The sequence below is a fragment of the Corylus avellana genome, chromosome 7 (assembly GCF_965113065.1).
Source record: "Corylus avellana chromosome 7, dhCorAvel1.hap1.2, whole genome shotgun sequence".
Classification (NCBI taxonomy): Eukaryota; Viridiplantae; Streptophyta; class Magnoliopsida; order Fagales; family Betulaceae; genus Corylus; species Corylus avellana.
This window is the reverse complement of record NC_142496.1, coordinates 26,019,422-26,046,067: the sequence shown is the minus strand read 5'-3', so window position 1 is coordinate 26,046,067 and position 26,646 is coordinate 26,019,422. Positions and strand designations below refer to the sequence as shown.

Below are 26,646 nucleotides of genomic sequence, written 5' to 3'. Positions count from 1 at the left end.
TAGAGGCCAAGAATCAATTTGATCGTTGGTTTTCTCTGGCATATATCAGTAGACTTTTTGTTATAGCAATTTGGATAAATGGATAATATTTATAACTAAACAATTTGATCCCACCAATTATGACCAATTGGCGTGCATTTGGTTATAGCAAGCACTTGTCCATGTTACAATGGAGCTCAAAAAACCTCTTAAATTTAATTGCGTTTGGTACAAAACGAAACAAAACCAAAACTTTCAAAGTTTCTATTATAGTAATGAGATAAAAGATGAATTTTAAAATTGTTGAAGGATTTTGAGAATGATAGAAGAAGAGAAAATTTCAATGTGTTTAAAAATTGATTTGAAGTGAGCTATATATGGTGTCAATTTAGAAATTTTAATGTATGTTTATGTATTCTTGAAATTAACCAAAAATAACTATTAAGTCAATTTCCATTAAAACTCGATTATTCCATATTAATAGACACATATATAATTAACGATTATTTAATTATAAGTGTTAAAACTTAAATTATAACTGTCAATAACAATTTCTTAATTTTAACCGTTAAATAAAACTTAATTTAATCGTATAGTTGACTTTACTAATGGTAACACAAATATTTAACAGTTAGATCTACCTTAAAAGCATCATACAATCAAATCAAATAACTAGATTGTATCATTATAATTGTCAAAAATTAACAGTCATGATTTGATCGCTCCAAACTCTGATGCTAAGTACGTTATGAAACACAAAAGAAAAGGGGAGGGAAGATTTGAACTAGTGACCTCCGCTTCATGAGACATGATTCATAGTTGATTGAGCTATTCCTTGAGGACCATACAATGCATACACTTAGGTATTGATTTAAACTAATAATTTGGTGTGAGTTGACATTACAGACGGATTTGAATCCTCTTTAGTCCAAAAGATCTTGGCCATTAACTAGATATTCTTTTTCTCTAAAATAGACTAGAGAAAAGATCTTGGGTATTGATTTAAAGTAATAATTTGGTGTGAGTTGACATTACAGACAAATTCGAATCCTCTTCAGTCAAAAAGATCTTGGTCATTAACTGGATATTCTTTTTCTCTTAAATAGACTAGAGAGGATCCTGTTTCATTACATACGCCTCCATTATTTTCTCTCTTTTCCATATATGACTCCCCTCCTTAAATGGAATAGGATCTTCTCCTTTCAAATGTCTTCTATCGTCACAAACAAAGAACATGGAGACATGTATACATAAAAGTATATTAACTTTGAGAACTTAATCTAGCCGTTATGCACCGTCAAGGTTGAATAAAAACTGCAGCAATGCCTTGGCACCAAAGGGCAGGCCCAAGACCCACTCAATCTTTCTCTCCTCTACTATATATAATGGTCCAGCATTTGAATATTTGAATTTCCAGCCATTTCTTCTTTAACTGTTACATGGGTGTGAGTGCAGCCTCTGTAGTCAACCGTCTTCTGTACAGTCGAACCCACAAGTTCCAAACCCAACCCGGCAGCGCCAGAGCCTTGACCAAAGCAATCCGATCTCACCTCGTAGCGGGTCGTCTCCGAGAAGCCGTTTCTGTTCTCTTTGCTGCTCCAGTACCCGTCTCTTATCCCCTTTACGCGCGTCTCTTCCGAATCTGTTCAACAAATCTAGCCATCGTCGAGGTCCGGAAGGTCGAGTCCCATTTGGTCACGTTCTCTCCCACACCGCCGGTCTTTCTCTTGAACCGGGCAATCGAGGCATATAGCAAATGTGGATGCTTGGTGGATGCAAGGGAGCTGTTTGAGGAAATGCCTCATAGAGATGGGGGATCTTGGAATGCTATGATTACAGCGTACGCACGAGGTGGGTGCCCTGAGAAGGCATTGTCATTGTTTTCAGAGATGAATAGATCGGGAGTATTTGCGAGTGAGGTCACGTTCGCCAGTGTTCTTGGGTCTTGCGGTGCGGTTTTGGCGCTCTCTCTTTTGAGACAAATTCATGGCCTTATTATGAAATATGGGTTTTCTGGGAATGTAATTTTGGAGAGTTCACTTGTTGATGTATATGGGAAATGTCAGTTTATTAATGACGCACGCAGAATGTTTGATGAGATCAAGAATCCAACTGCTGTTTCTTGGAATGTGATTGTGAGGCGGTATCTGGATATGGGTGATGGAAAAGAGGCAGTATTTATGTTTTTCCATATGTTTCGGTCAGCTGTTCGGCCTTTGAATTTTACATTCTCTAATGCAATTATTGCTTGTTCAAGTATATCTGCACTAGAGGCGGGGATGCAAATTCATGGAGTTGCAATTAAAATGGGTTTTGAAAATAACGAGGTTGTTTCAAGCTCTCTTATGGATATGTATGTCAAATGTGGAAAATTAGAGAATGCTCGTGGGGTATTTGAACAGCCAGGTTCAAAAGATTTGATTTCTTGGACTTCAATTGTGTCAGCGTATGCAATGAGTGGGAAAACTGGGGAGGCAAGGGTGCTTTTTGATCGGATGCCTGAACGCAATGTGATTTCCTGGAATGCTATGTTGGCAGGGTACACCCGTTCCCTCCAATGGGAAGAGGCCTTGAATTTTGTATTTTTGATGCGCAATACAACTAAGCACATTGACCATGTCACGCTTGGGTTGATACTAAACGTGTGTGCTGCCCTTTCAGATGTTGAAGTGGGAAAACAGGCTCATGGTTTCGTCTACCGAAATGGTTTCCTTTCCAATCTTGTTGTTGGCAATGCCCTTCTTGACATGTACGGTAAATGTGGGAACTTGAGAAGTGCCAGGGTTTGGTTTTACCAAATATGTCAATGGAGGGATAGTGTTTCTTGGAATGCTTTGTTGACCAGCTATGCTCGTCATGGCTTGAGTGAACAAGCTATGGCAATTTTCTCAGAGATGCAGTGGGAGACAAGACCAAGTAAGTTTACATTTGGAACTCTTTTGGCAGCTTGTGCAAATACTTTTGCTCTTGAGCATGGCAAACAAATTCATGGATTTATGATTAGACATGGTTATGAGATGGATATTGTGATCAGAGGAGCGTTAGTAGACATGTACTCAAAATGTCGCTGTCTTCTGTATGCTCTCATGGTTTTTAAAGAGACAGCTTCGCGGGATGTGATTCTTTGGAACTCCATAATTTTTGGATGTTGTCACAATCAAAGAGGTAGGGAGATACTTGAATTGTTCGGATTAATGGAGGAGGAAGGTATAAAGCCAGACCATGTCACCTTTCAAGGCATTTTGCTTGCTTGTATATATGAAGGCCTAGTTGAGTTGGGAACGCAGTATTTTAATTCAATGAGCAATGAGTATTGTGTCATGCCTCGGTTGGAGCACTATGAGTGTATGATTGAACTCTATTGTCGGTATGGACACATGGATGAGCTTGAGAATTTTGTTAAGAGTATGGCATTTGAACCAACTGTTCCAATGTTGACAAGAATCTTCCATGCTTGTAGAAAATATGGGTACTTGAGGTTGGGAGAATGGGCTGCTGAACGACTTAGTGAATTGAATCCTTCAATTCCATTAAAATTCCAGATTATGGATAAAGAGAGGTAGTAATCACTCTAAGTGCAGATTTAAAGGAGCTGCTCCCGCATTTTGGGTTCTGAGTCCTAAATTGCAATTTGTAGATAGAGGTAAAGTCATTTGCTTCCATACTTTCTTCAAAGGATGTTGCAGTTCATATATTGGTGAATTTTGTTCAATTTTATTTCCTCGAAAGGTAGCACATGTATTACTAACGAACATAATAAGAGATGAAAACAAAAGAACCAATAAATCTACAAGACTACAAACTACAAGACACCTTGTACATCCTCTTTTATGACAGTTATATGAACAAGCTCTCTCTCTCTCTCTCTCTCTCTCTCTTAACTTATCAAAGTTAGCTCAGGCAGCTGAATCAAGAAAAGTGAGCACCACCACGTCGTCCAGCACGGCCACTAAGAGAGAAGATAGAAGAGAAAGAGTGAACCAAGCCCAACCTTATAGCCACCTGGCCTCTCTTGGGTATATCAGACGGCCAGAAAACCTCCGACACAAGTTCCCTCCGTTGATCACTTCCCTTCTTGCACCTGCCATCTCTCCCTCTTTGCTTAGAAGCTCTTCAAAGAATGTCAAATGGGTCGCTCTCTCTTTGCTGTATAGAGAAGAGCAAAGGGATGGTTTGGTGAAAGAGTTTGAGGGTGGAAGAAAATAAGAAATGGTTCTTCAACTTGAGTTTGGTTTCTGTGGGTTTTCATGTGTGCTTTGCTTCTCTATATCGAGGCGAGTGTTAAATGGTTGCCCTTCATTTTTGCACATATTGCACCACTTTCTGCTCATGGTTTATCACTTAATTTATTGTAGCGAAAAATGTTTTCAAAAAAATTTTCAGGACAGTCAAATACGGAAAATGTTTTTAGCTAATGGATATGGCTAAATTGGGAAAAAAAAAAAAAAAAAAAAGGTTTTTCCTTTCAGACTGAGGTCCTACCTCTGATGACAAAGTCTCAAAAAGGAAGGAAAAATGCACCAGCCGGGAATCGAACCCGGGTCTGTACCGTGGCAGGGTACTATTCTACCACTAGACCACTGGTGCTGGATGAAACTACATAGCTGAAAGTAAATATATAACTTAATAAAATAAAATTATGCTGACAAGTTGACAACCATCTATTTTCTAGACAGCCGCCAGTACTCAGTAGTCTCCTTCTTGATGGAGCTTGATCTGCATTCCCTGTTCCGCCTACTCCAATCCTGTGATACCCAGCGTTCGATTAACCAAGGAAGACAGCTACACCTCCTCTTTCTCAAAAAGGGTCTTCTAAACTCCGCTTTCACGCTTGGAAACCGCCTTCTGCAGATGTACGTGCGGTGCGGCGGCTTGAGTGATGCGTGGAAAGTGTTCGAGGATATGCCTGGGAGAAACTGTTTCTCTTGGAATACTATGATAGAGGGGTTCATGAAATCAGGGAACAAGGACAGGTCACTGCAGTTGTTTGACTCCATGCCCCACAAGAACGAGTTCTCCTGGAGCGTACTGGTTTCGGGGTTTGCAAAAGCCGGCGAGATAGAGGTTGCTCGGAGTTTGTTTAATGATATGCCGAGGAAGAACGGGGTTGCGTGGAATTCGATGATTCATGGTTATGCTCGAAATGGGTGTGCAAGAGAAGCGGTGAAGCTTTTTAAGGATTTGAGTTCGGACCCTTCTGAAGTATTGCATCGTGATACATTTGTATTGGCGACTGTTATTAGGGCCTGTAGTGATTTGGCAGCTCTTGATTGTGGCAAGCAAATTCATGCACGCATTGTGATTGATGAAGTGGAATTCGACTCGGTTTTGAGTAGCTCTCTGGTTAATATGTATGGAAAGTGTGGTGATCCGGATAGTGCAAACCACGTTCTGAATACGTTGAAGGAACCGGATGACTTCTCTCTATCAGCATTGATTTCAGGCTATGCAAATTGTGGTAGAATGGATGATGCAAGGAAAATATTTGATAGCAAAAGTGATCCATGTGTGGTGTTATGGAATTCAATGATTTCTGGGTGTGTTCATAATAATGAGGAAACTGAAGCAGTGGTTCTCTTTAATAAGATGCGGAGAGAAGGAGTTCAAGAAGACTCCTCCACAGTTGCAAGTGTTTTGGGCGCCAGCAGTAGCTTAGGCATTCTTGGGCATGGTAGACAAATGCATACTTATGCCTGCAAAGTCGGGGTACTTGATGATGTTGTCGTTGCTAGTGCTCTAGTTGATGCATATTCCAAGTGTGGAAACCCTTATGATGCATGCAAATTATTTAGCGACCTCAAAGCCCACGACACAATCTTACTTAATTCTATGATCACAGTATATTCAAATTGTGGAAAAATTGAAGATGCAAAATGGATTTTCAAAACTATGCCAAAAAGAAGCTTGATATCATGGAATTCAATGATAGTTGCTCTTAGTCAAAATGGGTGTCCAGTCGAAGCATTAGATCTATTTTGTGAGATGAATGAGATGGACTTGAGAATGGACAAGTTTAGCTTGGCCAGTGTGATCAGTGCATGTGCTAGCATCTCTTCACTTGTACTTGGTGAGCAGGTTTTTGCTAGAGCTTCCATCATCGGGCTTGAGTCTGATCAGATTATTTGTACTTCCCTTGTTGATTTCTACTGCAAGTGTGGTTTTGTTGACAATGGGCGAAACATATTTGAGGGGATGATGAAATCTGATGAAATTTCTTGGAATTCAATGTTGATGGGTTATGCTACTAATGGTCATGGAAGTGAAGCGCTAACTCTGTTCACTGAAATGAGGCAAGCTGGTGTTAGACCCACTGCTATTACATTTACAGCAGTTCTTTCTGCCTGTGATCATTGTGGACTGGTCGAAGACGGAAGGAAATGGTTTTATACAATGAAATTGGACTATGATATTGATCCAAGGATTGAACACTATTCTTGCATGGTTGATCTTTTTGCCCGTGCTGGTTGCCTTGAGGAAGCAGTGAATCTTATAGAACAGATGCCTTTTGAGGCTGATGCAAGCATGTGGTCATCAGTGTTGAGAGGCTGTGTGGCTCATGGAGATAAGACTCTTGGGAAGAAGGTGGCAGAGAGAATTATTATGCTTGATCCTGAGAACTCAGGTGCTTATGTGCAGTTATCTAGCGTATGTGCCAAATCCGGAGACTGGGAAGGATCAGCACAAATTAGAAATTTGATGAGATATAAGCAGATACAAAAGAATCCTGGTTGCAGTTGGGCTAATTGATAAACTCAACCTTGGTTATGGATAGCCTCTGTCTCAGCAATGAATAACTCTGGCTGGAGTGCTATTGGCTTGCGAGTATGAGAGTTTTGTTGATAATGGAATGATTATTTTGTCATCAATGGTGAAGGAATATGGAGTTCGACATGGGGATGAGCATTATGCTTGCGTAGTGGAGTTGTTGAGTCGGGCTGGTAAGTTAAAATAAACAATGGACATTGTACATGCAATGCCTTATGAACCTAGTTGTTTTATAAGGGGATCAATTCTTCATGCTAGTCTGATTCATGGACTTGAGACTCACTGAAAGTGTTGCTGAGAGGATGATGGAGTTGGAACCGCAGTCATCTCTACCTTATTTGGTATTGGCTCGGACATATGAGATAAGGGGCAGATGGGAGAGTCTGGTTCGGGTAAGAAAGTCCATTAGAACATAAAAATGTCACTGGATGCAGTTGGATTTGGATAAAAAGCCACATGCATATGTTTAAGACAAACCAATTACAGCATCATGGAGGGAAAGAAATTTATTTGGTATTGAGATTGTTGATTTGTGAGATAGAGGATAAAGGTTATTTCTGACAATGGTGTGAGAAAGAGTGGTGCTGAAGGGGAGGACGAGTGAAAGGGCAGGACAACAAGAGTTCTTCACGTTCACATTAACTGATACAGCTCTTGATATATTTCTTTTTGAGTTTATTTAGAAAACCATGGCGTTGCCATAATTGTGTAATGCCAGGCCTTAGAAGATCAATGTGCACAGGTTATTTGTCTTACATCCAATATACTAATGAAAGGTCAGTTTTTACGATTATCTTTACAGTTGAACTTGCTTCTGGTGCTGCTTATCCTAATATATTAACATCTTATCTTGTCATCCAGTTGATTTTAGTACAAAGAGTTAAAAAAAGAAGAAAAAAAAAACACTTTGATTCATCTTTAAGGCATTTGCGCTTCTGATAAATGATTGCTAAAATGCTTGAACTTAAGCCATAGTTTGAAAGATGTTACCCACTTGAAAAGGAAAAAATTTGACCATAAAGGGGGGCCTGATTTCGGTTTAGAACTGTGTTAATTTCTTCTGTTGCTTAGCATACATAGTGACTGTTCTAAACTGAGGTAAACACTGTCAGAACTCTGTTTCTGGATAACCGGTTTTACTGGTCCCTTGGTATGATCAATTTGGCATTATAGTTTGAGGTAATTGTGCATCCTCGTTTCTATTTCCTGAGAGTTTTTGCAGTCAATCTTGATGATTGGATTGCTTTTATTGTTGAATGAGTCACCCCAATCTAGTTTGTAGGGGATTGTGAGAAGTCCTGATACTAGGTTCACATGCCCGAGCAAGCAGGAGGTGTTCAGACACGGAGTCCCATTTGAAACCTCTCATGATTGTCTACCCAATTGTAGGGACAATCAATTGTTAGGGATCTCCAATTGTAGAGGATTCCAATCCATCTTAAAGCACTCATAATGCTCTCATTGCACATTGACCACACAATTATTGAGTCGTTGGATAAAAAGTCACTGGAGAATTATGAAGTGGGGCTTGTGGACCATATGTTCTATCGGTGTGTGTTTCCAAATGATTTACTATGTAAACTTTCTTGTATGGGGTTGCAACAAAACTTATTTGGATTTTGGAACGAAGTAGTAGGGTTTTGATAGCAAAGGTATCACCGATTATGACAAACTACTAGAGGCTTCAATGATGAAAAAAAAAAAGGAGAAAAAACAGAGGCTTCAATGGTGGCTATGTTTGGGGTTCACATTGTGATATGGGTCTTCCACCACTAACGTAGTTGCCATATTTTGATTGGATAAGTCTTCATCAATACATGTGTGACAGACAGTGACACACTGACACTCAGATGCAAGCTGTTCTGTTTGTACACGTTCAGTGAACATGATTCACTGATTAGATAAAACATTTAACATTGTACGACAAGGTTTTTGATATTATTCTTTTCTGAACCATAAGTAATCCAAGATTTATTTGGATTGCTTTCCTTTCCAGGTTCATGGTAGCTTCACCTAATTTTAGTCTTTAGATTCAGATTTCCCCGTTTCTTATTTCTTGTTAAATCACCATTTAACATTCGTCTTGTATGAACTCAAGTTTTCAGTTTAAATTTTTTGGACAAACAATAATTTAACATTTCTCAATATCAAGTATAGTAAAGTACGAAAAATTGCTGATATTATTTCATTCTCAATAAAAAAAAAAAAAAAAAAAGTATAGTAAAGTACGAAGAGTTTATGATTGAGTCTTTTTGTTAATCGATCAGCTTTCAGATACATTTTGGTCCGTGAAAATTAAACTATGACTAATTTGTAAGCATATACAACTTGATTAACCCTTTTTAACGTGTAGAGCATTCTTTACTACCTCACCAAAATTATTTTTTGGTTATTTTGGTGAAATTGGCTAAAATCTTCACTTTTTTATGACAAGAGGTAAAAGATTTAAAATACAAAAAAAAAATAAAAAAAATAAAAAAATAAAAAAAGAGGCTATGACGTAGGGTTCAAGATTGCCAGCCATAGTTATTGTATTAGACGGATTATGTGGTGGTTATAACGTATCTAGGGCCTTCAATTAATGAATATTAATAAGAATTTTTTCATTAAAAATGTTTTAATGCCTAATTATAGTCAATATTATTTAATTAAGACCCATAATTATGGTAAATAAGTAATTAAAAAAACATTAATATTATTTAACTCTTCTAAAAACTTAATTCTTCAACATTCCATTCTTGAAATAAGACTTAAAAAATTGGTATCATTAAATAAGAGAATCAAATAATATTAAAGACGTTCTTAAATAAAACTTATTCTCCAACTTTAAACGTTCTATTATTGGAAAGAATTGAGAAAATGAAAATAATAATAATAATATTCAATTAGTTGGGTAGAGATTTTTTGAGCCTTGTGATGAGCATTTAGTCAAAATTCTTATTAGATTTTAAAGGGACAACAATAAATTTTGATCTTTGCTGCCAATTGGATCATTTGCAGCATAATATAGAATTTATTCCAAACGTTTAAAATATAGAAATTATGCTATGTAATGAACAACTAAAAATGTCTCGTATCATTAATACCTTAAAACGGGAAGAAGGTGATTGAGAATTACTCTAGAAGTTGTATTGGGACGTCGACCACCCTTAGAGGTGACCAACCATTTGATAGGAATGGCTGACCCCAAAAACTATCAACTCAAAACAATTTTTCGAGTAGTTAATCAAAACACGTTGCTAAGAGGGCAGCCGACCACTCTCAAAAAGTTTTAGGGTAATCCACTACCCCTAAATCAATTAATAGGGGTGACTGTCACTCAATAACAGGCTAACCACCTCTAAACAATTCCCACACAATTTATTGCATGGCCATCACTCTTCTTTTTCTTTTTTTCTTTTTCTAAGTATTGATGACATGAAATTTTTTTAGTTTTTCATTACAAAGGAAATGGATAGGATTTGAGATATTGTTACAGGAGATCCTAATCCACGAATGAGTTGTATGGCCATTCAAATTGATGAACCAGATCGAAGATTCGTGTTCATCTCTATCATCTTAATTTTTAGCATGCAAAACATATTTTAATGCCTATTTTTTTAAAGAGAGAAGGGGGCAGGGGGTGGATGAGATAATAAAGAAAGAAAGAAAGAAAGAGGGAAATGACAAAAGTGAGGCTAGAGACGTGAGCCAGTGACCAATTAAGAACATTGCACAGGAGGGTGAGAGTATTCAAATTAAACTAGCTAGGGAAAGAATATTATCAAATATTTACATAAATCCCGATATATGCTCAACGGCCAATACAATTGAGAGAAAATCCCCCGGCCTCCAATTTAATAGCTTCCTGTTTAGCAAGTGTTTGGTTCACATTGAAGAAGGGAAAGGCCAAGATGGCTTTCCATGCTTGGTAATGATCGGAGCTAAATTTTCATATTTTAATGAAGAATACCCATGTCTCTCTTTCTTTTCTTTTTAATTTTTTATTATCTTAATACATTGCAGATATATGAACGGTAAGTTTTCAACCTATTACCTTAGCCCATATGTAATATTTTTATAGGATATTAATAAATGATACATTAAAACAAAATAGTGAAAAACCAAGATGGCTTTCCAAGCATGGTAATCATAGGAATATGATTATTTCCATTTCAAATTAAATGGAGAGTATCTTATTAGTGCATTTCAAAAGAGTAAAATTGTCATTTTAATTTTTTAGACATTTTTACTCCTCTAAAATATACTAAATAAAATGGAGAAGATCCTTTTCCATAATGATCGGAAGTAACTTTTCATTTTTTTATTTGCATATATAACCAACAAGTTTTCAACCTATTCCCTTACCTCATATGTCATACTTTTATATGGTATAAATGATACATTAAAATGTTACCAAAAAAGATAAAATTGATGCATTAAAACAATCATCAATAAAATAGTGAAACTAGTTATTCTCAATTAGATTTGTTAGGTCCCTAAAGAGTAGCTTCATCGGTTGGAGACCGCGCTTTATGAAGCAGAGGTCATTAATTTGAATCCATCACCTCCTCTTGTGTAGACATATAAAAATAAATTAAAAAAAAAATTAAAAAGAAGAAGAAGAAGATTTGTTAGACTTGATAAGAACCATTTTACAATTGGATAGCCATATATATACAATAGGTATTATCTGATTATAGAAAGAATAGATTTCTTTTATTCTAATATTATATTTGGATCAAGATTCTTTATATTTTGTAAATAATCTCATGATTTTAGTTTTAAATTCTAATTAAATAATCAAATTTATTCATTCTTTATTTTTTAATTTTTTTTTTCTCCACGACAAAAGTTAAATTATTTAAGTACATATAAGAATTGAAAATCAAAGCCCAATTAATTATTATTAAGGCGGAGTGAAATCCTCTCTATTTCAAGTAGAGAAAAATTATTTAATGATCAAGATTTTATTTTAAAAATCTAACAGCATAATCGGTTAAATACAATAAAATAAAAATATAACAGTACACATCGAGTGTTATACATACGTTTTGCAACTTCTTTCAACGTACAATTAAATATCATAATCAAAGCTCAATTAATTATTATTGAGGCAGGTAAGATCCTCTCCATTTCAAGTGAAACAATACAAATGATGATCAAGATTTTATTTTAAAAATCTAAATATAATAAAATTGTATTCACAAAAAATAAAAGATTTAACTCATAAAATGTAGTAAAAGTTTTGGAGCACAAGACAGATGAGATGAGATGAGGATGAAGTTGACGTGGCCCCCACCTAGGAATACAATTGAAATAGAAAAGACTAAGGAGACCTCCAACAAAGCTCCACGACTCCCGTCACCGTCATGCTAAATTGCTATCAATGCTATTTAGACGTGTGAGAGTCGAACTTATCCCGACTCAAAGCATTTTTGTTTCTTTCTTGGGGTCTTTTTCTTCGACGTTCACTACTTTGCTAGAACCAGACACCATTTTCATGGCGATGTCGACGGTGATGTTCCGGTCAAGAACCATTGCCCATCATCTGAGCAAAAAGATGGGTTTATTGGGAGTTTCCGGCAAGGATTATTGGACTTCTTCTTTCATTCAAAATGCTACTTCTTCGCCGATGCCTGTTGGTGACAACTATGGGAGACCGTCTGCGTTTTTTCCTCTCCCACGTTTCAAATCCACCGAAGCTGAAAGAGAGTTCGACTCGCAGTCGCAGTACATTAACGAGGTTGACGATGATCATCAGGTAACTTAATTATATGCTGTTTTATTTTATTTTAATTTTTTTATATATACAATTTTTATTTACGCCCAAAAAAAATGACAGAAATAATACTAATAAAAATGAAAAAAAAAAAAAAAAATCTGATTTTTTTAATTTTTATTTATTAAAATTTTTTTTTCTGATTTTTATTTTGAGTTGTAGAAGGAAGACATTGCAAGTACCTCATGTAAATTGAGAAACATTGCAAAAATTAAAGCTTTAGAGGCACGTTGCAAATTTATTTATTTATTATATATTTTTTTCAATTTCACATGCTATTTGCAGCAATGCATACAAGATATAATAATAGAGGAGATATAGGGCCACCAACGTACATTATAGACTATGGGCTTTGGGACCCGTCAAATGCATTTGCTGGACAACCCACGTGAGAAGCCCATAATGTTGTCTCAGAAATCCATCCCTGGTCCACGCTTTAGATACCCCATTTTTTGTCAAAGTCAACCTTTAGTTAAAGCCATCTTCTAATTTAAAAAATGCGATTTTTAAAAACAAATTAAGTAAAATTGCATTTTGTTAGAATTGGTGGCTCATATTAATACTAGTGAAAGGCCAAGTAGACGGGACTGGAGTGAACGTCGCGATATAGGAAAAACCCTAAACCCTACTTGTATGAACGTTGCATATACAACTGAATTCAGGTCACATCATACATATTTTCTACTTTTTCCCAAGTCACATTTTAGTCCATTGATGGAGCAGGCCATGGATTTTCCTGGAGGGAAGGTCGCATATACAACTGAATTGAGTTTCGTTTCTGAATCTGCGGATAAGAGGATACCTTGTTATCGAGTTCTTGATGGCAATGGAGAGCCAACTCTATCCAACAACTTTGTGCAGGTATCTCTTAAATTGGTCTTCAATATCATTTTTGAACCTTGTCAAACATGAACAAAAAAAACCTTAAAGTTTCAGAAAATAACAAGCTACATATATATTGTTCCAAGTCCAACAACGTAAAAATGAAATATTTTGAAGTTTTAAAGTTTGGTTGTAATAGTTTGATTGCCTTTGGTATATTGCGTTCAATAGATAAGCAAGGAAGTGGCATTAAAGATGTATAGTCACATGGTCACCCTCCAAATGATGGACACCGTATTTTACGAAGCACAGAGGCAGGGAAGAATCTCCTTTTACTTGACCACAATGGGTGAAGAAGCACTTAACATTGCATCAGCAGCTGCGCTTTCTGCAGATGATCTTGTCTTGCCTCAGGTAAACTTGTTATGTCCGTATAATTGAAGATAAACATTTTTTTACACGACTCGCAAACTTGCACGAACTTAATACGAAATTATGGAGTTTGAAATAAAATTCAGTGAATTCGAGGCACATCACCTGGCTTTCCTTAATTGTTTCTTTGTATATATATATTGTAGTTTGTAAATGGAGGACTCACAAAAGGGTTGATGTAATTCCAGTACCGGGAGCCAGGAGTTCTATTGTGGCGTGGATTCACCCTGCAAGACTTTGCCAACCAGTGCTTCGGAAACATGGCTGATGCAGGGAAAGCCAGGCAGATGCCTATCCACTATGTCTCCAAGAGCCACAACTACTTCGCTGTGTCATCCCCTATTGCGTATGATGTTTTCATGATCATTTCGTTTTTTAGTTTGTCATGATCACCTATTGGCTATTACGTACCCTGTTTCTTCATTGCCGTTTACTGCATATATGCTTTTCAGCACACAGCTTCCTCAAGCCGTGGGTGTTGCTTATTCTCTTAAAATGGATGGAAAGAAGGCATGTGTGGTCACTTTCTCTGGAGACGGCGCCACCAGTGAGGTGACTGCACAGTAAACTCTGAAAAATTAGGCTTATCAGTCTACATATTCTGATCATCAGTGTCTTAATTACTTACTTTTCAGGGAGATTTCCATGCTGCTTTGAATTTTGCAGCAGTTCTGGAAGCCCCTGTCGTTTTTATTATTCGTAACAATGGCTGGGCCATCAGCACTCCTGTAGAAGAGCAATTTCGAAGTACTCTTCATTACTACCTCTATAACTTGCAATCCCCATACATATTTCAGCTTGTTTCTTTTTGTAATTATATATATGTTTTGCAGGTGATGGTCTTGTCGTTAGGGGTCGGGGTTATGGAATCCGCAGCATCCGGGTGGATGGGAATGATGCTCTTGCTGTATATAATGCAGTTCACTCTGCTCGGCAAATGGCTATTACTGAACAAAGACCAATTTTAGTCGAGGTGGGACTAATTAACTTAATTCCTTTTGGTTTTATTTTCCCGTTGACACTTCTATTTTTGGGCTACTACTATTATAGTTCATGTAGTTGTTTTCTTGCTAAAATAGTTGGCATATGTCTTCAGGCCCTTACATACAGAGTAGGACACCACTCCACATCCGATGATTCCACCAAGTATCGGCCATTGAAGGAAATCGAACACTGGAAAGTGGCACGAAACCCTGTAAATAGATATAGAAAATGGGTAGAAAGGAACGGCTGGTGGAGTGACAAAGATGAATCTGAGCTTCGAAGCAGCGTCAGAAAGCAGGTGATCGATCAATACATGTTCCTTTAATCCTTTTTTGTTCAATCTCCCATTAAATTGGACAACCACTTTTAAGGTTCTCTTGTAATGTAATAAAATTCTTTCTTGCAGGTACTGCAAGCAATTCAAAATGCAGAGAAGACAGAAAAACCTCCACTTGCAGACTTGTTCTCTGATGTCTATGATCATCCACCATCAAATCTTCAAGAGCAAGAGAAACTACTAAGAGAAAACATCAAGAGACATCCCCAAGACTACCCATCTGATGTTCCTGTTTAGAAAAATCTTAGCTAAATTAAGGACATGACAAACACTCAATTTACTAAATGTAAAATTTCAAAATAGTTCCAAGAACTCCAACAACAACATTCCTCCATTTTTATGGGTGTAAATTTGGCATCCAATTAATTAAAGAGCTCCTCATAAAGTTTATGCGAAGCTTAACCCTTGGGATCTAAGTATTCAAAAACAGACCATAAGACGCAAAAAAATGCTAAAAGTTATGTTTTTATCGCAATGGGAAAAATGTAAAATTAGTTTCTATGGTTTATCTAATTTGCAATTAATTCCATGTGAATATGTGATATCAAAATGAATTCAAAAGTCTGTGAGGTATGCCAAAAAACCAATTTAGTCCATACAGTCAAATTTCGTTCAGTGACTTAACATATTCTAACAGAGTGAAACGTTAGAGCCAACAAAATTGTGATACTTGTCATATTTAAGTTAGCGTCACATCTATTAAATAAGTTGGCGGAATTTGACTGTAGGGACTAAATTATTTTTTTTGTATACTTAAGGGATCTTTGAGTTCTTTTTTATACCACATAGAGCTAATTGTAAATGGGTTAAACCACAAGAACTAATTTTGTATTTTTCCCTAAATTTATTGATGTAGCACCGTTAATTAACTCTTAAATCTTACGAATAAATTCGATTAACAGTGACACATCAGGGCCCGTATAGCATTATTGATTACGATAGAGGATTGATATATTCTCTATACCGTCTTGCCTGATTTTTTATTTTTTGACATATCGACACAAAAAAGATAAAATTTTTTTTTTAATTAATAACATTCATTTCTTAAGCATAGTACACTTGCGATTGAGCTAAGTGACTTATTTTTTTCTGAGCAATTGTAAAGGTTTTAAAACAATTCGCATGCCGTGTCTGCCACGAGATGCGGGTCCCAAAACCACAAATTCTAAACGTTGACGTGGCTCAAAAAGACTGGCGGACTACGTCAGCATGTCTGGCCAAACACAAGCAGTCGAAGCCTTGTCGTCAACTGCTGTTGAAGCCGGCAACATTCGCGCCATTAATCTGATCTGTTAGAATATCCGGAAGCATATCTCCCTTGTTATTCGTATCCTCGGAATCTTCTTTTTCATTCGATCATGGGCTTCACATATAACGCTCAAGTAAACGTCATTGGAATACCACTCTCAATGATTATGCCAATGTCCTTGTACAAAAATCCATTTCTGCTTCCATTCTATAGGCTCCACATTGATCATCATCAGAATAAGCGAACGAGCTATAGCTAGCTTGCTCTACAAGGCGCATTACTCGTGGGTTTTGCTAGGAAACAATGGCCATGGAGAGCCCTACTCCATCATCGCATTCGATGCCACCAGGGATTACAGCCAAGATGAGCTTAATCTCGCCATTGAAGGCGTCAAACTGGCTGGTGGCATTCTTCGTGGAGGCGACACGCTTCTCATGCTAGGAGTCCTCCATAAGGTCCTGCACCCCTGTAAGTGTTCGATGGATTGTGTCTCTGGAATCGAACTTTTTGTTTTTCTGTTGCTTACATTATTCACAGTCACTACTAACGTGAAGAAGAGAAACTCCACGCTAGAGTGAAACTTTCTGTTGCATATTACAAAATCATCTGTTATAATGGTTTTTATTAGTAAAAACATATTTGTTTTGGGATAATAATTTGTTGATCTCTACGTTTCTAGCTTTGTTGTAGTGTCTACTGAGAAGTTGGCAGAAACACAATAATTAGTAATAGTTGATTCACATCTCTTTTTTTTTTTTTTTTTTTTTGGCTTGGAATAGTGGGTTACCAACTCAGAGCATGCCCTGAGTCTTTGACTGGAACGAGTATTCGTGCAATGGAGGAGGACGTTTCAAAGAAAGTTGATTTGTACGTAAATATGCTCCAGAAAAGTGCTGATCGGAGAAGTATGACGATCAAGGGGTAATAATAATATATGTTGTAAATAATTCATATAAATATCTTATTATTCTCTATATCGAAAGAAGATGCGTAACTATGAATATTGCAATCACAATACTTTAATAAATTTATTATTTTAGGACTGACTGCTCTTAATGGGGACTTACCTTTAAAAATTTTGCGTAAATTAATCCCCCGCCCCCTGGGTGCAATAAGTTGCTTAATTAGGTTGGCATATTTATGATACTCTAAACTCGGAATGATACCATACACTCTAAACTTGATATTACTTCCACCCTGGCTGACATGGCAATAGATTTTCTTGTCTATATCAGGTGCTAAGCTTCATATCATTTTGATTGAAGTCCAAAAATGTATGCGTTGGTATGATTATTCAATGGCTTCTCCATTGCATACAGAGATTAATGTTCACATTGTAGACTTTTATACCTTACAGACTTAGTGGGTTGAACCTTTGAACCTACAATCTGTCATATGTTTAATTACCAGACTCTTTCTTAAATGTGTTATTGCATCTATTGAACACAAGGAACATACCTTATAATTTTAGGATTTTGACATCATTTCGCATTAAGTTCATGCAAAATAAATAAATAAGTGCTCTTCACTGCAATAATTTTTGACGGTATGGATATTTTGAGTGTAAATTAGGAGAAACAAATCAATATATATATTAGGAAGAGAATTGGTGGGGGGGGTGGGGGGTGGGGTTGTGAAACAATAATACATTAGAAAAAGGTTAACGTTCCAGCCAGAAACCTCTTGATTTCGAATACATCTCTTTGTAATTCCATTTAATTGTTTTTGTACATAACTGTTAGGAAAGCCTTGGTCAGTCAAGAGATCAGAGGAATTAACAAGATGAATTAACTTAACAAGATGAATTAACTTTCTTTCTTTCTTTCTTTTCATTTTCTTAAAGTAAAAGTATCCCCATCAAGCTCTTCATATTTTTAACATTTTCTAAAATTTTAACAAAATCCACAAAAAAATCATTTATCAACCTCTTTATCCAAAGTTAAATTTAACATTTGGACACCAAAAGCAAAAGCTATTTATTTTTTCATATTATTTTCGTTGTTGGGGTGGCATTTTGGTAACTATCTCACATGGAATCAAAGTGAGTGAGTTTCAAGGAAATTACATTTATTAATAAAAAATAATATTTAGTTAAAGTGAAGAAATATTTAGGGAGCTTGATATTTGGTAGCTAGTTTTAAAAAGTGGTTAGTTAAATAAAAAAAAAAGTACACTTTCAAAGTTAAATTTAAAATTTTTTTAAAGAGATTGATGAGAATGCTCTTTTTCTTTTGTGCTCCAATAGTGGTCATAGATACATGGGAAGGGGTGGAAGGCAATTTAGCTATATATGTTGTAAAAGCATTGCACAATTCATAGTACGTACCTTGTGTCAAATTTTTTTTTTTTCCTGGGTAGGCAGTAGCTGGTAGTGTGGCCGAGCTAGCTAGCTCAGATATTGTCAAAGTCATATAATATTCGAAATCCATGTCGTCAAAAGAAGTATGCAATGGCTTCGAATTTTCTACCTATTCTAACATTGCTTTTTTATGTGACAAATTATACTTGGATCAATATTTCAAAACTAGATTTATTACTACAGATAACTTTTCATTTCATCAAATTTCTAGTATGTATTCATCAGAAAGAAAGAAAAATTTATTTGGAGAAGAAATACTCAAATTAATCTCTCTCAAAGAAAGGCCCTGAAAATCCTATTGATTTTGGACTTATTTGCTTGAAATCCCTCGTTGATATTTTTAGAACATGTTGATTCAGATATCCTTAATCAAGAGATCCAATCACATAGGAGGAAACTGAGGGAAAAAAAAATGGAAGCTTTGAAGCCTTTAATGCGTTTAGCTTCTTTCTGGGTTGTAACAATTGATATATAAACTTTGCAACTGAAAGTGTTTGTGTACCTAAACCTATTTTCACTATGTGACCGAGTTCTCTCGAGTAACGATATTGTTTTCTCTCCTTTATTTTTTGCCCTTTTCTTCATCTTACTATTTTCATTTGATGTTCAGGTCAGCATTGAAGTCCAAATTACTGCTGGCTTTCCCATTAAGCAGGTTATTGTACAAGACGTAGCAACCTGTAAAGCAAGTTGGGTAATACTTGAAAGGTCTGATTTCACTTACATAATAGATAGTCCTTGAGAATTGGTTTTTGTGGAGTATTCCTTTGCTAAATTTTTTCTTTCATCCTTCAGCCCAATTTGCTTCTGCATTAATGATCTTTGAAGTAGTTGAATTTTCAGTTTCATATATATACTATTCCAGAGTGGATCTTCATAGTGTATATTGTTTCTCTTTTAATTTTTCAATGAAAAAAGGGCAATCTGTTTTAAAAGCCTTAAATGATGTAGGATGGTACCAAGATTTATGCTTTGCTTTCTAGTTTGTGATGTAGAAAAATTGGGATAGTTTAAGTTGAGTTTTGCATATCATTATGTCATCCCTACAATGTCTGATGGATATCCTTAAACTTAGATACAAACAAGGTGATAGTCCTTCCCAAAGAAAATTTTGAAGTATCAGAACTGCTCAGAATTTGATGGAGACATCAATATTGAAAACTCCTAAGTGGCTTTTCTTCCAAATATCTTGAACGTGGTTCTATCTAAAGTCCTCTATACTAATGTCTAAATAATGCGACTCTTTCTCTAGGCTGTATAAATGGACCTTATTCATTTGGCTGCCTTGACGAATAACTACAATTTCTTTTTCTTTTTCTTTTTTTTAATTTTAATTTTTATGACATTTTTAATGATTTGGTCCATTACATTCGGTGTAGATGCCTAACTTCTGATTTAGTGTTTTAGCTCTTTATGCACATTATACACTTGCTTTGTTTTGATGGTTTCATTGGAATTTGCTTTGCTTATCAATGCAGGATATGCATACACTATACAGTAAGCAGAGAAAAGTATATATGTTGCAGAAATATTCAGTAAACTGTAGATGGCTGTTGATTTATCATCATCTGGGGGGGGGGGGGGGGGGGGGGGGGCGGTGGGGGGAGGAGAAGAGAGAGAGAGAGAGTGCGCAAGAGATTGTTGTGATAAGAAAGGTTAAATCTCCAGCTCCGGCCACTAAATTTGGGGTTCTGCAACTTTTGTTGAATAGTGGCTGCACCGCCTCTCTCACTCTTTTGAAGATTCTTCATTCTTCTCCACTGCCTTTCTACTTTCAGCCGCAGTACAGCACCACCCTTCTCCTCCAATCGGTTTTCTTTCCTTTCTATGTTGCACCTCTTTCTCTAGATCCTTCCGCCGCACTGTTTCCTCCTCCTATCATCTTCTCTCCCACTTTCGCATGTCTCCTCACTGGTGCCTTAGATCATTCTAGCTGCCACCCATTTCACTGGTTGATGAGTGGCTGTATAAACTGACTTTCACTATAAGAAGAGGACGTCGCCTCTCCTTGTGATACAGTGTGTTTTCTAATGTGAGTGGTAGAGTAAGTGGTGTTGTGTGCCGAGTTCAAGAGAGAAAGATGAAGCAGTGTGTGTCCAACAGGCAACAGACAATTCAAAATAAAATAAGTGGTGTGTGGTATAGTAAGTGGTGTTGGCTTTCCCATTAAGCAGGTTATTTTGTGCAGTAAAACTATGGCAGCAGACAATTCAAAATAAAATAGTTGAAAATGACACTTTGACACACGCCAGCCAACAGCCAGATACTAGTTTTTGTATTATTGTGTATGAATGTACATACAAAAATACACCTATTAAAATGCGTATATATGTTTATACATGTACATGTGCATGTAGTAGTTACTCAAGCTTCTAGTGTTGTTGAACAAGCAGTCGCAAAAATTTATGCTATTAGCAAGTGAACCAACAATATATAAATCAACTGTCCCATGCATGCACTAACGGCCGGTGCAGTGGCGGATCTAGGAATAGAAGTTACCAGGGGCATAAAAAATTAATTTTTTTTTCTTCTCTTTATGTATTATATATATTTTTTATAATACGGTAAATACAATCAAAAAATAAATTATATCATAATATATGTATCACAAATCAAATCAAACTCATCAAATTACCCAAAAAAAAAAAAAATCAAAGTAACTATTAAAAATCTTCATCTAACGACATCACAAACACATAATAATTTAAACTACTTACGAAATAAACTAAGCACAATTAAATGACTACTAGTGTCTAAGAAAAATGAGTACTTTTAGTGGGCTATTAGCATACGGCTATTTCTTTTAGAAAAGCCTCAAATCTCAAAACATAAATTATATTAGAGTTTAAGCCCACATAAAAGAGACTAGAATCTAAATTTAGCCAAAAAAAAAAAAAAAAAAATCACATTTATCTATAAACTATGACTAGAAACACTAAAAAATTCACCTGCTATCTTTTTTTAATAATAAACTATTATCTATTCTCTCTCCACTAATAAAATATAACTTTATTCTCTCTCTCTTTAATAAAAAATAGTCTCATTTCTTTACATAATGGCCATTTAAGGACCAATAGAAGGCTAAGGGTGCCCCTGGTAATTTTTTTTTACCAGGGGCACCCATAAAATTTTGAATGAAAATGCTTAATAAATTTTTTTAAAAAAAAAATTTACCAGGGGCGCCTGCCCCCAGGGTGCCCCTGTGTAAATCCGCCACTGGGCCGGTGGAGGCTGCCTAATAGATCCTGCACCAAAATGGGGCTGTGCACATTCAGGATAGAAGATATAACAAGAATAGGGATCATCAAGACCTAAATGAAGATCTTCATAGACATTCAAGCGCGATACAATGTTAATTAACCATCATTATGCCAAATGTTTATACTGTTTGGAAATGGAATAACAAGTCTCATCAAGTTTATAACAAGCTAACCTTCTGAGTATTCATCCCTTTATGGAAAAGGTTATTATGAAAATATTTCTGCTCCATAGTTATCATAGTTAAAGCACTAATTCTTGATATTGAAGTTTCATAATTTAGCACATATAGTTATTGGCATCAATTCAATTATCTCGGTTTCCGAGTCCTTGACATATTTAACTCATTGAAACAAAGTTAAATCTAAATTCGTTGGTGCTGAAAATAAATATTATAACTTTCCATTTCACAATCAATCATATACCTTACAACACAGTAATTAATCAAAACTACACTATTTCTGTTCACTCTTTTTGTATGTCCATTGGCTTCAATACTAACTCACTAACATTAACAGGCACCTTAGACGGGATTTAAGGTTTTACCTTAAGCAGATATCTTGCAAGATTGCGTCAATACAAGATAGCTTTTCTGTGGATGTTTTGAGACCTCATAGTACAAGTGATACAGATGATATAGAACACAAGCTGTTCTATTCCCTGTCCAAGTCTGTTCTACTATCAAATGATCAAAGTAGCGAAAACTCGGACCAGTCCGTTATCTCCTGCAGAAGCTACAACCCCTTACCCCACAGTTATCAGGAAAGCTCTATAATGTTTAAGAGCAACTTGATGGGTTCATCTTCATACAGGTCACAAGAGAATAAATTCTCACAGGATTTTCCGCCTTCCTATAAACAAAAAGAATCAGGTAGAGAGCCATTCATATTTTTGTATGAATATATGCATAAGAGAAATGCTAAGGGTTAATATTTTCTCTATATTTAGCTCATCTCATCTTACAAATCAATTATTAGATTTGTGGACTTATGTGAACCTTACATAAGTCAATAGTAAATCCTACAAATTAAAGTTACTATTGATTTAAATTTGATAGTATTTAATTCATGGAGAAAGAGATGTCACTGCATGCTCCTATTCTTGGACCAGTTGCATTGCTAAATAAAGAGTATGTTTCTGAATTCCAGGTATGCACACCCATGGAGAAAATAGATATACCAGTGCTTCTCAAATTGTCCAAAAGCAACATAAACATGTCTTCCAACAGGGATACTTGGAGGCACCTATTCCCTGTGCTGCTTGTGGGACAAGGACTGACTTGTATCTCAAGGATTCTATGAGATTTAATTTCTCTCAGATACAGCTTGCAACAAATGATTTTTCAAAGGAGAACTTATTAGGAGAAGGTGGATATGGACGTGTATATAAGGGTAAACTTAAAGATGGACAGCTCGTTGCAGCAAAGGTACGTAAAGAAGAAAGTCAACAAGGGTTTGCTGAGTTTCATTCCGAGGTATATGTCTTAAATTTTGCACGGCATAAGAACATTGTGATGCTGTTGGGTTATTGTTGCAAGGAAAACCAAATTATTTTGGTGTACGAGTATATCTCCAATATGTCTCTTGATTGGTACTCGTTCGGTAAGTAGCTATATATTGGGCTAGCTTCCTTAATTAGCTGAATACATATCAATATAAATATTGAATTGGCTTTTTATTATTGTTACTATATATATTTTCCTTCATAGATAAACAAGCAAGTGTTCTTGAGTGGCACCATAGATTTGCTATTGCCATCGGAATTGCAAAAGGATTGCGTTTTCTTCATGAAGAATGCCGTGGAGGTCCTATAATTCACAGGGACTTGCGACCAAGCAATATACTGCTCACACACGAATTTGTTCCCATGGTAAATTAATATGCTTTATCCTCGATCTTATCCAGACTTGTTTCCTTTTGGGGAAATTGGGTCGAAATCATAAAATTAATTTTCTATCTCATTTCATCTCAATCAAATGGGTTCCCCAAGAAGTTGGTCATTAGAGCCAGTGTCGTAAATAAATAAGAACTTCCTATAACACATGCATGTTGCCTCCTTTTGGTTTCAAGCTTCATGCAGTTTCTTGGTTCTATATCTTCTTCACCTCTTTCTCTTTCTCTACCTCTCAATATAGGATCATTGTAGTTGATGGAATGATTTCTTTTATTTTATAAACAGCTAGCTGACTTTGGCCTTGCCAAATGGAAAACAAGCGATGATCCTGTATATACACGGATACTTGGCACATTAGGGTGAGGACTTGTATAAGCTTTCCACTATTTTGCAGGACTAAAAATTATGAAATTCTTATCCCTAATTTTTCTATACAAACAATCACAAGTAGGTTTTTGGTTCATGCAGCTACCTTGCTCAAGAGTATGCAGAGGATGGTATTGTTTCTGTTCGAACAGATGTCTATTCATTTGGCATTGTTCTGTTACAACTGATATCAGGACGCAAGGCATTCAATGTAGATAAAGAAGAGCAACAACAACCTCTGCGACAATGGGTATGTTAGAAAACGAAATTAGAGATTTCATTTACATTCTACTTGATCAAAAAACATGGGTCCATTTGGTAAAATTATGCGAAAAAAATTGTTTTCAGTTTTGAATTTTGAAAAGACGTAGTTTCAAAAAAGTGAAGAATTTTGCAAAACTTTTCCAAACAGGGACCTTATTTTCTTTCTTCCATTCTTAATAATCTTTATATGTTCTATAACAATTTTAGGCGGAACCACTGATCGATTCAAAGGCTTGCACTACACGAGCTCATAGATAGTCGTCTTGAAGAGTCGTATGACACTTTGAATATTATTGATAAACATAGTAGAAGAAAAACATAGTAGTCACTCCTGCTCAATACTATTTCCTATATTATTCACTCAAACTCTTTGAATTCAAAACCCAGAATTTAAAAAAGAAAAAAATGGGGGAGTTGGGGGAACCAATAAACAAATACCCATCATTTATATGCTGGATTTACATAACCAGAGCAGTAAAAAGATTGAGAAAAGTATGCCAGCAATGGGGTTTCTTTTCTGTGCAAGATACACTTATGTCTTGAACTAAAAATGTTTAATTACTGTTTTTGTTTCTCTTTCTGTTGCTTTTACATTCTGATAGATTCTTACCGCAGGTTGTACGCCTTCTTGATGTGGGAAATGATCATTTCCAGCAATTGAGAGAGCAGTTTGTACCTCAATATACAAAGTGAAGAAGATGATGAAACTTTATTTTCATGTTATAGATGGCATTGCTTTTTCTGTTTTTCTTATTGGTGCTCTTGGCTTTTTATCCGTTTCTATTTTTCTTGTTTTTATGGATCACTGTCTTGGTTTCTCCTGGTTTTGGACAAAGGAGACCGACACTGCTTATATAGATTTGAACATTGAATATAGCAAAAGCATGGGTTGGACAAAGGTAAGTTTCTCTGTTTTATGCAGCTCTTTGGTGTGCTAGTTAGTTTAGTTTTCTTTCTTGTTTGCTGCTTAATTTTGGGAGCCTTGTGGCTGGTCTCCCCTTTGAATTTTTTATTTTTCGTTTCTATAAACTGTTTATTCATCCTAAAAAGAAGAATAAATGTCCTTTTAATCTAACAGGAGGATCTGAAATCAGCATCTTCCCCCCTTATTTGGAGTAATCCCATATGAAAAGCTCATTTAGCCACCAATACACAATCTAATTATATGCTGTCTATGACTTTCAATAGTTGCATTGCATTACTAGATTCATCATTCAGTTAGATCATACAAGAAATTAACACCATTTAAACCTACGAAATTCACTAAAATGATTACATATATTCTTCAAATTTCAATAGCATTAGTAGAATGCATTAAAATTTGATAATAGTTGTCATTTGAGGTCCTTTTTCTGTATGGTAAGTCTAATCTGAAATCTTCTAAAGCACAATAAGATGTGACTTTAAGAAGTGGAATGATGTTAATAATGGGACATTGGGACAGAAGCAAAACTTTTATAGCCATGGCAACTATTTTGTTAGCGTTAGATAATCAACATTTATTTTAAAAGTTTAAGTTAATAGGAAAAAATGACTTTTATCATTTAGTTAAAATACTTTAACACATAAGATAATGCGAACGGGAATACTGTTCCAATCAGAACATTCCGTGATTTGATTAGGAAATGGATTCATAAGCCAGTGTCATATAGGCATCTTTAAGTTGGACCAAACAATAGTGCCCACCACAACATGGAATCTATGGGAGAATTATTAGGGTTTTAGGTTACTCCATACAATAAGAGCAAGCATGAAGTACATGAAATTGTGATGGACTAAAGACTTTGTGGGTTTAGAGCAATGAGCTGTTTTAAGTGTTGGATTAGCTTTTCCCTTCTCTCCCACTACCAATACATGTCACGTTTTGACAGTGACAAAGCCGATATGCTGGCTCCATCCTCTGCTATGGCTGCCGTGGGTTCATTTTTTGATGGCTCCATCCTCTTTGCAAGGACAAATATCTTCCCTCCTTGTGAATCAAATGTTTGTGAAAGCTTCCACAGCCTCACTTGCAGTTAACTCATCCTGTGAGTTCAAGTTAGACAACGTTATTCTAAAAGGCAACTCATTGCCAGTTGTGCCCTGTTTCTCCGACACGATCATCTCACCACCGATTGGAAGATATCCTCCTTAATTTTAGATATCCTTAGCTTGCTAGCTAAGCTTTATAGCCGGTC

At 36.0% G+C, this 26,646-nt stretch overlaps 3 protein-coding genes, 1 non-coding gene and 1 pseudogene across 6 annotated transcripts; 4 read left to right on the top strand and 1 right to left on the bottom strand.

The window, feature by feature from the left end:
• The first annotated feature begins 1,212 nt into the window (after nucleotides 1-1,212).
• Nucleotides 1,213-4,169, top strand: LOC132184640 (Tetratricopeptide repeat (TPR)-like superfamily protein). Of its 2 annotated transcripts, XR_015912857.1 has the most exons (2): nucleotides 1,213-3,622; nucleotides 3,875-4,169. XR_015912857.1 is itself a non-coding variant. In XM_088518317.1 (1 exon), the coding sequence occupies exon 1, from the start codon at nucleotides 1,419-1,421 to the stop codon at nucleotides 3,540-3,542; it is 2,124 nt and encodes a 707-aa protein (XP_088374443.1). In that variant the 5' UTR covers nucleotides 1,213-1,418; the 3' UTR covers nucleotides 3,543-3,700. The 2 variants fall into 2 exon arrangements, 1 of the variants encoding a protein (XP_088374443.1); XM_088518317.1 differs by lacking the exon at nucleotides 3,875-4,169 and having other exon boundaries at nucleotides 1,213-3,700.
• Nucleotides 4,170-4,495: 326 nt separating this feature from the next.
• TRNAG-GCC (transfer RNA glycine (anticodon GCC)) lies at nucleotides 4,496-4,566 on the bottom strand. The gene has a single exon. It is a non-coding gene; the product is annotated as a tRNA-Gly (tRNA).
• Nucleotides 4,567-4,683: 117 nt separating this feature from the next.
• Nucleotides 4,684-7,529, top strand: LOC132184628 (Pentatricopeptide repeat (PPR) superfamily protein). The gene has a single exon (XM_059598330.2). The coding sequence runs from the start codon at nucleotides 4,684-4,686 to the stop codon at nucleotides 6,724-6,726; it is 2,043 nt and encodes a 680-aa protein (XP_059454313.2). The 3' UTR covers nucleotides 6,727-7,529.
• Nucleotides 7,530-12,161: 4,632 nt separating this feature from the next.
• Nucleotides 12,162-15,414, top strand: LOC132184978 (2-oxoisovalerate dehydrogenase subunit alpha 2, mitochondrial). 2 transcript variants are annotated; one of them, XM_088518144.1, is made up of 9 exons: nucleotides 12,162-12,487; nucleotides 13,229-13,366; nucleotides 13,559-13,741; nucleotides 13,948-14,105; nucleotides 14,212-14,311; nucleotides 14,395-14,506; nucleotides 14,593-14,732; nucleotides 14,856-15,041; nucleotides 15,150-15,414. In XM_088518144.1, the coding sequence occupies exons 1-9, from the start codon at nucleotides 12,227-12,229 to the stop codon at nucleotides 15,315-15,317; spliced, it is 1,446 nt and encodes a 481-aa protein (XP_088374270.1). In that variant the 5' UTR covers nucleotides 12,162-12,226; the 3' UTR covers nucleotides 15,318-15,414. The 2 variants fall into 2 exon arrangements, with proteins under 2 accessions (XP_088374270.1, XP_088374271.1); XM_088518145.1 differs by having other exon boundaries at nucleotides 12,387-12,487; nucleotides 13,213-13,366.
• Nucleotides 15,415-16,632: 1,218 nt separating this feature from the next.
• On the top strand, nucleotides 16,633-25,162 carry LOC132183956 (uncharacterized; annotated as a pseudogene).
• Nucleotides 25,163-26,646: the final 1,484 nt, after the last annotated feature.

Excerpts from the sequence above, each read along its gene's own strand:
- LOC132184628 (XM_059598330.2), top strand. The coding sequence starts at position 4,684 with ATGGAGCTTGATCTGCATTCCCTGTTCCGCCTACTCCAATCCTGTGAT.
- LOC132184640 (XM_088518317.1), top strand. The coding sequence starts at position 1,419 with ATGGGTGTGAGTGCAGCCTCTGTAGTCAACCGTCTTCTGTACAGTCGA.
- LOC132184978 (XM_088518144.1), top strand. The coding sequence starts at position 12,227 with ATGGCGATGTCGACGGTGATGTTCCGGTCAAGAACCATTGCCCATCAT. Across the intron at positions 14,106-14,211 it reads GCTGTGTCATCCCCTATTGC|CACACAGCTTCCTCAAGCCG; the intron begins GTATGATGTTTT and ends TATGCTTTTCAG. Across the intron at positions 14,507-14,592 it reads TGTAGAAGAGCAATTTCGAA|GTGATGGTCTTGTCGTTAGG; the intron begins GTACTCTTCATT and ends TATGTTTTGCAG.